At 43.2% G+C, this 9522-nt stretch overlaps 1 protein-coding gene across 1 annotated transcript in view; it reads left to right on the top strand.

Moving 5' to 3' along the window:
* Nucleotides 1–2674: 2674 nt before the first annotated feature.
* LOC133613529 (NALCN channel auxiliary factor 1) overlaps nt 2675–9522 on the top strand; it is a 265009-nt gene continuing 258161 nt past the window's right edge. Inside the window, exon 1 of the mRNA XM_061971139.2 lies at nt 2675–4054. Coding sequence (XP_061827123.1) covers nt 3260–4054 — 795 coding nt within the window. The 5' untranslated portion in view covers nt 2675–3259. The remainder of the gene's footprint in view (nt 4055–9522) is intronic.

The raw sequence follows: 9522 nt of genomic DNA, 5'->3' as shown, positions 1-9522 counted from the left end.
CACTATTATTCTTTCTGGCAACATCACTCTTTATCGTCACTCTGCATAATGCCATGTTCACAGTCCCATGCCAAGTAAGTTTTTGTTTCATTGTTCACAGTTTCTGCCTTTGTGCAAGTTTTGTTTTCATTAGCCAAGTTTTTTACCTCCACCATTGTGCGCGCCTTTCGTTTGTTCTTTTTTTGATAATATTAAATAAAATAATGTACTCACATTCCCGTCTCGCCCGAGCCAACTTTCCGTTGCCTTCCGGAAAAAACAACCCCAAGGACCAAGTCTTGACACCGCGGGCCGGTTAAAACATGTTTGCGGGCCCGATCCGGCCCGCGGGTCGTACGTCTGACATCCCTGCTTTATTGTGATACTACAGACGACTATGAATACCGCATTATACTGTGAAACACCCGTTAATGGCTATGAAATATAATGGTGTTGACGTGTTTACAGTCATTTGTGGCAATGCTACAGTGAACTTTGATTACAGCGTTTTACTGTGAAAGAACATTGTTAAGTGATTTAATTGAACTGACTTTAGAAGTGGTAGCTTAATGTCAATGAGGGATTTCTAATCCCTGCTATGTTGTTGATATTAATCATTTTTGTTTGACTACCGTATTTTTCGGACTATAAGTCACAGTTTTTTTCATAGTTTGGCCGGGGGTGCGACTTATACTCAGTAGCCACTTATATATGTTTTTGCCCTTCTTTATTATGCATTTTCGGCAGGTGCGACTTGTATTCCGAAAAATACGGTACTTTTGGATTGTTTTGTGTCATGTTTGTGTGTATCCTCTCACTTGCTCTGTTAATTGCTATCCTGAATGTTGCTGGGCCGGGTTTGCCTTTGGAATTGTTTTATAATAATATAATTACAATTTTAATATAATATAAAGTCAAATACAAATAAGGCAACAAGAGAAGTATCCGACACTTCTCTTATGTAAGGTACAGTTGTACAGCCGATATGGGCATCTACATCAACTATATAGTGGTCCCCAAGCACCGGTCCGGGGACCAGTACCGGTCTGTGACGCATTAGCTACCGGGCCGCACAGAAACATTAGTTAATTTAAAAACTACCACATTTTCGCCTGCCCCACTAAACCAGGGGTCGGCAACCCAAAATAGTTGAAAGAGCCATATTGGACCAAAAATACAAAATCTGTCTGGAGCCGTAAAAATTAAAAAAATTAAAAGCCATATTACATACAGATAGTGTGTCTTGAGATAAAAAATTGAATTAAGAGGACTTAAAGGAAACTAAATGACCTCAAATATAGCTACAAATGAGGCATTATGATGCAATATGTACATATAGCTAGCCTAAATAGCATGTTAGCATCGATTAGCTTGCAGTCATGCAGTGACCAAATATGTCTGATTAGCACTCCACACAAGTCAATAACATCGAAAAAACTCACCTTTCATGCACAATGTTAAAAGTTTGGTGGACAAAATGAGACAGAAAAAGAAGTGGCATAAAACACGTCCTAGAAAGTCAGAGAAAGTTATACATGTAAACAAACTACGGTGAGTTCAAGGACCGCCAAAATTAGTAGGACAAAACGGCGCTCGCCAAAAACTCGAATCAGTGAAGCATGTTTAATATAAACAGTGTGCTTTGTAACAATTAGGGAGGCTTGTGTCATGTTTGTCCTCCTACATAAACCAAAAATAAAACAAAAAATAAAAAATTTTCCCCTCATCTTTTTTTCATTTTTCATACATTTTTTAAAAAGCTCCACGAGGGCGGCACTAAAGAGCCGCATGCGGCTCTAGAGCCGCGGGTTGCCGACCCCTGCACTAAACACACCAATAAGCTTGTTAAAGTTAAAGTCCCAATGATTGTCACACACACACTAGGTGTGGTGAAATGTGTCCTCTGCATTTGACCCATCCCCTTGATCACCCCCTGGGAGGTGAGGGGAGCAGTGGGCAGCAGCAGTGCCACGCCCGGGAATCATTTTTGGTGATTTAACCCCCAATTCCAACCCGTGATGCTGAGTGCCAAGCAGGGAGGTAATGGGTCCCATTTTTATAGTCTTTGGTATGACTCGGCCGGGGTTTGAACTCACAACCTACCGATCTCAGGGCGGACACTCTAACCACTAGGCCACTGAGTAGGTTAATAGATATTTATATTGTTAATAGATGTATATTACAATTCCTTTATATTACAACTGCAGTATATAATCAGTTGATTTTTCATGCAAATTGTTTTGCTTATTTTTATCTGCAACATGTGGAAAGCCGGTCCGTGAAAATAATACATACATTAAACCGGTCCTTGGTGGAAAAAAAGGTTGGGGACCCCTGAACTATATGATTTGCCGGAGAAGCTGGACAGGACAAAAAAAAAAAAAAAGTATTGTATTATTATGGTATTATTGTGTATTATTTTGTTGGATTGATTAAAAAAAAAAGAAAAAAAAAAGTAGTAGCTTATTAAAAATTGACTTTTTCCTCCATAAAACATGGATGCTTTCTAATTGCATTGTTGATTGAATAAAAAGCAAATATGCATAAAAGTGCACATCAATAATGTGTACCTGCATGCACCCCCCTTCCTCATGCACCCCCCTCCTCCTCCTCCTCCTCCTCCTCCTCCTCCTCCTCCTCCGCCCCCCTCCCCTGCGCGCGCATATAGGCAATAAGCTGCTCGGCCACTGCGCAACGATGGAGCTCTCGCTGCGATGGAGATGACGCAAACAGCCTGTGCTCTCCGAAAAAGTCTTTCCAGGCGAACATGGCGGCAACTTAGGCGCGCTCCAAGATGACAACGGCCAGCCGGAGACGGGAATCAAGGCTCGACGCTCGGCTTCGAGGCAGTGACAAACCCGGCCAGTGCGGGCCGGCACTGTGAGCCCAATCTGCGGCAGACGCCCCAGCAAGGATCATCATCATCATCCTCCTCATCCTCCTCCTCCTCCTCCTCATCGTCAGCAGCAGCCTCGGCAGCGTCGAGCAGGCTTGTGCGAACACCCTGCACCGAAGGACGGGGAGGACACCCGGGGAGGCGAGGAAGAAGGGGGGGGCATGCGGTCAAAGAGGACGCCGTCCCCCCGCGGGGAGCCGTGGAGGATGCGGCAAGCTTAATCCGCGCGGGTGGGCTTTATTGGACCGGAATAGCACCGATCCTGCACCGGCGGAGGAAAACGGCAACCCGCGGGAGAACGCAGCCTGCCTCCCCTAAGTCAATGAGTATTGAGACAGAGAAGCCCCCGCGGTGGAGTCGGCCAGGGCAGCACTCTCCTAAAATATGACCAGGGGTGCTTGGATGCGTCGACAGCATGACGACGGCGTCAAACACTGGTTCGCACCCCGCGGGACCGAGAAGCCATCCACCGAGTCGGAGCGGGCCCAGAGATGGCGACTGTCGCTGGCCTCGCTGCTCTTCATCACCGTCCTGCTCTCGGATCACCTGTGGTTCTGCGCCGAGGCCACGCTCACCCGCACCAGGGACAAGCGCGCCGGCCCGGCGGGGCTCGGGATTCGAGAGACGGGCGAGCAGCCTCACTCCCTCCGCTGGGTCCCGCCGACATCACCACCACCACCACCATCATCATCATCATCATCATCACCACCGCCTGACCCCTACCGGCTCGCCAGAGAGCAAGATGCTATTTTTCTAGGGAATTCTACCGAACCTCTGTGGCGGATGGACACCTGTCACCCGGACAGCGTGTCCAAAGACTGCTTCACGTTCACGGACGCGGACACCGTGTGCCTGGGCCTCTCCGCCGCCGCCGCCGGAGGGGGCGAGGAGGGGACGCAGCAGTCGGCGGCTGACGTGAACCTGAGCGATTTGTACCTTTCTTTTTGTAATTCCTACTCACTTTTGGATTTGTTCCACGGGTTTACGAGTCCACGCGACGTCAACTGCACCCTGGATATGGCCACGGGGGCGGGGGACGCGCCGGGATGCGGCGAGTGCGTGCGGGCTTACCAGCTCCTCGACCGGCTGGCGGAGGACAACTACCGGGAGTTCGAGCTGCTGGTGCGCAAGTACGAGACGGACGCGTACTCGGTTCGGACGTGCATGGAGGAATGCAAGGTAGGACACGCACGCACGCACGCGCGCACGCACGCATGCACACGAAAAAATGGACTTGAGGGGGCGGGTTCTCGGTTGCCATGGAAACCACTGGACATGTCAGTATATTTGCATTTTTGGTCTTTTCCCTTTTCAGCTTGCACATAAGCCATCCTTGAGTGATTCTCTTAATAGCTTGCAGGTGCATTGTCTCCACTAATGGAACTCGGTTTTCAATGTCAGCCCCTTGCACGACACGCACATGAAAAAAGCTCACACAAATACACGCACCCACACAGACACACACACACACACACACACACACACACACACACACACACACACACACACACACACACACACACACACACACACACACACACACACACACACGTCGTGGCCTTGCATGCACTGACTAGTGTGCAATGGTCGCTGTCCATGGTGCTGAAACCAGGCCTAATAAGAAAGCCTATTCTGTAGCTTGTTGATTAAAAAAAAGGAAAAAAAAAAGGCAAGCAAGTGTTCCACATCCACGGTGCTGCAAGCAGCCGACCATCCTCGTGCCGTCTAAGTCTCGGGCAGCCTTCTAGCCCCGATCTGAATTGCTAATCGACCTCGGTGTCCGGGTGACCTTTGAGGAAATCGCGGCGACCGCGTGACAAATCTCCGAAGGCTCCCCCCTTCATCAAAAAAAAAAAAAAAAAAAACGCCCCCGGCCAGAGAATAAATACATGACGCCACTTGATATGATGATTATAGCTATTCATTCTCAAGTCGGGTGTTTCTCTCCGGCCGACCCGTGTCAGTGGGATTAATCTCCGATGCTGTCAGCAAGCTGCTTCAGGCCTGTTTTCAAGCCCTGAGTGACGACTTTGAAAGGAAGAAGGCTTTCTTTTTTTACCGTATACCCTAATAATGTTGACTTACTTGCTTCAAACCTGGCATTTATTTGAAGGTGTCCATCTCTTGATAGTAAAGCGGTGGGGTTTACTTTACAGAGAGGTGTTACCAGGTGTTTAGTTGAAGGTAGCCTTTATAGTATTTCCTCAAATTGTTGCATATTCCACTGAAGCAAATACCAGGCATTTATTTGAAGGACGTTTCCATTACAAAGAAGGCCTCAATGGTATTCACTCAAGCATTATCCCGGTGGGGTTTACCTATACTCAACTTACAGAAAGGCGTTTATTTGAGGGAAGCCTTTATTGTATTTCCTCAAACAGTGAGTTAAGGTGTTTATTTACTCTACTTAAGCGAATACCAGGCATTTATTTGAAGGACATTTCCATTTCATATGGGCATAACCCAGGGGGGTTACTTTCTTAACTTACAGAGATATAATCAGGTGTTTATTCAAAGAAAGCCTAGTATTTCCTCAAAAAGGGGCCGCAATGTGTTTATTTGCTCAACTTAAGCCAGTGGTTCTTAACCTGGGTTCAATCGAAACCTAGGGGTTCGGAGAGTCGGGCTCAGGGGTTCGGCGGAGGTCAAGACACACCCGACTCATCGTGTAAATAAAAACTTCTCCCTATCGGCGTATTAAGGATACGGCAACAGCAGAAGTCAGACTGATTTGCAGGTGTGTAATTTGTTGTGAGTTTATGCACTGCGTTGGTTTTGTTCTTTGAACAAGGTGATGTTCATGCATGGTTCATTTTGTGCACCAGTAAAAAAACATGGTAACACTTTAGTATGGGGAACATATTCACCATTAAATAGTTGCTTATTAACATGCAAATTAGTAACATATTGGCTCTTAACTAGTCATTATTAAGTACTTATTAATGCCTTATTCGGCATGGCCTCATTATAACCCTAACCAAATAACCCTAACCAAATAACTCTAAATTAAGTCTTTGTCACTTAGAATATGTTCCCCTAGTGTCCAAAAAACTCTAAATTAAGTCTTTGTTACTCAGAATATGTTCCCCATACTAAAGTGTTACCAAAAACATATAACTTTGTCTTGAATTTGAAAAAAAACAACATTTTATTTTTCACTAAAGAAGGGTTCGGTGAATGCGCATATGAAACTGGTAAGGTTCGGTACCTCCAACAAGTTTAAGAACCACTGACGTAAGCGAATACCAGGCAGTGATTTAAAAAAAACCCTGCATGGTACCGGGGGTTACTTACTGAACCGCAATAAGCCAGGTGTTTATTTGACGATCATTTATATAGTGTGTTTATTCACTCAAATGCAGACAATACCAGGCGTTTATTTGAAAGCGGTGTCTATTTGAGCAGTATTTCCCTAAATAATGGCCTACCTGAGGTATGTGTTGATTAAACTGCAGAGAGTACCTGGTGTTTAGTTGAAGGTAGCCTTTATAGTATTTCCTCAAATAGTTGCCTGAGATGTTTTCATATTTAACTGAAGCAAATACCAGGCATTTATTTAAAGGACGTTTCCATTACAAAGTATTTCCCTAAATAATAGCCTACCTGAGGTATGTGTTGATTAAACTGCAGAGAGTACCAAGTGTTTATTTGAAGGACTCCCATACTGACAAGGGTTTTTATTAACAGAATTACAGAAAGCCACAGGCCTTACAGTTCCTCAGCGCCTTGCATTTATTTGAGAAGGGTGTTTATTTAAGAGGACAAAACACAAGTTCCTCAAAGAGTGAGGCCCAGGGTCTATAGACCTAATCAATAGCAGAGAGTACTAAACGTTTATTAGAAAGAGAAGTCTATTTGAGAGAAATTATTTGCAGTATTTCCACAAATCGTGTCCCAGTTGATTAATTTACTCAACTGCAGAGAGTACAGGGTATATATTTGAAATAGGTGTCTATCTGAGAAGAAGCCTTTATCATACTGTGTTTATATCTTAGACAGGTGGAATGCTAATATTTGAAAAAGGTGTATTTCCCCAAATGTTGGTCTTGGGTGTTTGACTGACACAACTGCAGAGTGTACCATGACGTTCATTTGAATAAGGCATCCATCTGAAAGGAGGCCTTTATAGTATTTACTCAAAAAGTAACTGCAGTTGTATATTTACTGAATTACGGACAACATCTTGTATTTTTAATATTTGAAAGCAGTGTCTGTTTGACAGGACCAGAGCAATATTTCCTCAAATAGTCGTTTATTTGCTCAATTGCAAGGGACTACCAGCCATTTGTTTGAAAGAGGCATCCATTTCAAAGGAGGCCCTTTTTTTTTTAATTGACTGGAGATTTTATTGAACTGCTGAGAGATAAAATACCTGACAAATATCCACCCTGAATTCATTACAGCATATGTTTGTTGTTGTTGTTGTTGTGTTCTACCATGTCTGATAGGAGCTTCTGTGAAGTGCACTGGTCCAAAACGAGGTATAGTTTGGCCCTTGTAAAAATGCAACTTTACATCAGTGTGTTTTTAAAGATCAATGTCTTTTGAATGACTCGGGCCGAGTGCCACGCAAGGAAGTTTCAGCAGAGATGATAATGACTCAAGGCGGACTATGAGACAAGCCAAATTGTTGTAAGTTAGTGTAAGCAGGCCCCACTGGGTCCAGATCACTTATTATACAGCAGTTTATTGAAGGAAGGATGCCAATGTGGTATTAATCAGGCTGGTGTCAAGAAAATGCACTCAGTGGACGCGTCATTAGGGACGTCTGCACAATATATTGGAGTCTCATACATGAGTCTAAAAAAAACCCGCACAATGTCCTCATATATATATATATATATATTTTTTTTAATCATAGCAGGTGACAGTGGTACTTTAATATTAGACTGCCCAACGAAAGTGGGCGTGAAGGACAGAAGAAGTGGATGACTTTCTTTAAATGAAAGAAAAAAATGACCAAAAAGATGATCGAGCGGTCAATTTGACAAATCCCTCCTTTTTGGGACCACCCTAATTTTGATAGATTTCACCACCAGGGGTGCAAATGAGAGCTCTATTTTTTTGGGTTTTTTTTGTAATGTGCTTGAGGCCGATGACTAACGAGTCACGGACCACAGATGGCCCCTGTGCCGCACTTTGGGAAACAAAGCAGTAGAATCTAGCTGTTAATGCACTGCAAAAACTGAAATCTAAGTAAGATTAATTATATCAAATAAGGGTGATATTTGCTTATTTTCTGTCTCATAAGATAATTCTTCTCACTAAGCAGATTTTATGTTAGAGTGTTTTACTTGTTTTAAGGGGTTTGGTCCTAAATGATCTCAGTAAGATATTACAGCTTGTTGCTGAGATTTTATGACCTATATTGAGTAAAACATGCTTGAAACTAGAATATCAAGTGTTGCAAAGCTGTGTCATTAACACTCACAAGTATAAAACTACTTTTTTAAAGTAATAATTTCTTACTTCAAGCATGAAAAAAAAAATCATGATGCCGAGCGCATATAATTATGTCAAGATAATGGCATTAGCATTTACTTAATTTAAGAATATTTTTCAACATATTGATCAAAAAGGTCTAATTTTTTTTTCCACCAAGAAAAGTGCACTTGTTATTAGTGAGAATATACTAAATTTTAAGGTATTTTATTAGCTAATTTTACTTGTTTTGGAAAATCTTGACAAGCCGAATTTTCTTGTTCTATTGGCAGATAATTTTGCTTAGTTCAAGTCAAATTCCCCTAATTTTTGTATTTTTTTTCTTGTTTTTGAACACTGACTTTTTGCAGTGTGGCCACTACAGTCTTAGTACCGTAGTGTAGTTGTTCACCCTATGGTCACATATGGGACGCGGGTTGTCTTACGTCAGCACCGGGAGTCGTAAAATCAGTTGTTCACCTGGCGTTTTTTTTCGAGGATGAATAGTTAAAGTTAAAGTTCCAATGATTGTCACATGCACACTAAGTGTGGTGAGATTATCCTCTGCATTTGACCCATCCCCATGTTCTCCCCCTGGGAGGTGAGGGGAGCAGTGAGCAGTAGCGGCGGCCGTGCCCGGGAATCACGTGGATGATTTAACCCCCAACTCCAACCCTTGATGCTGAGTGCCAAGAAGGGAGGCAATGGGTCCCATTTTTATAGTCTTTGGTATGACTCGGCCGGGGTTTGAACTCACGACCTACCGATCTCAGGGCGGACACTCTAACCCAGGGGTCGGGAACCCTTTTGGCTGAGAGAGTCATGAAAGCCAAATATTCTAAAATGTATTTCTGTGAGAGCCATATAATATGTTTTCACACTGAATACAACTAAATGCGTGCATTTTTAAGTAAGACCAACATTTTTAGAGTATAATAAATCTCTTATTATTTTTAATAACATTGTTTTCTGAAGCTAACCAATAATAAATAAAATACTTCTTACCATTAATGCGAGTTCTTGAACAAGTGCGGTAGAAAACGGATTGGATGGATAAAAATGCATGAGAATGTTATATATTTTTGAATGTTATTTTTAACACTGTGATTACCAGCGGAATTATTCATTACTTATGGTGTTAAGCAATGTCAGCTAAGATTTATCTGAGAGCCACATACAGTCATCAAAAGAGCCACATCTGGCTCGAGAGCCATAGGTTCCCTTCC

Source organism: Nerophis lumbriciformis, linkage group LG13 (assembly GCF_033978685.3).
Source record: "Nerophis lumbriciformis linkage group LG13, RoL_Nlum_v2.1, whole genome shotgun sequence".
Lineage (NCBI taxonomy): Eukaryota > Metazoa > Chordata > Actinopteri > Syngnathiformes > Syngnathidae > Nerophis > Nerophis lumbriciformis.
Note: the sequence above shows the minus strand (reverse complement) of the source record. Positions and strands in the feature narration are given on the sequence as shown.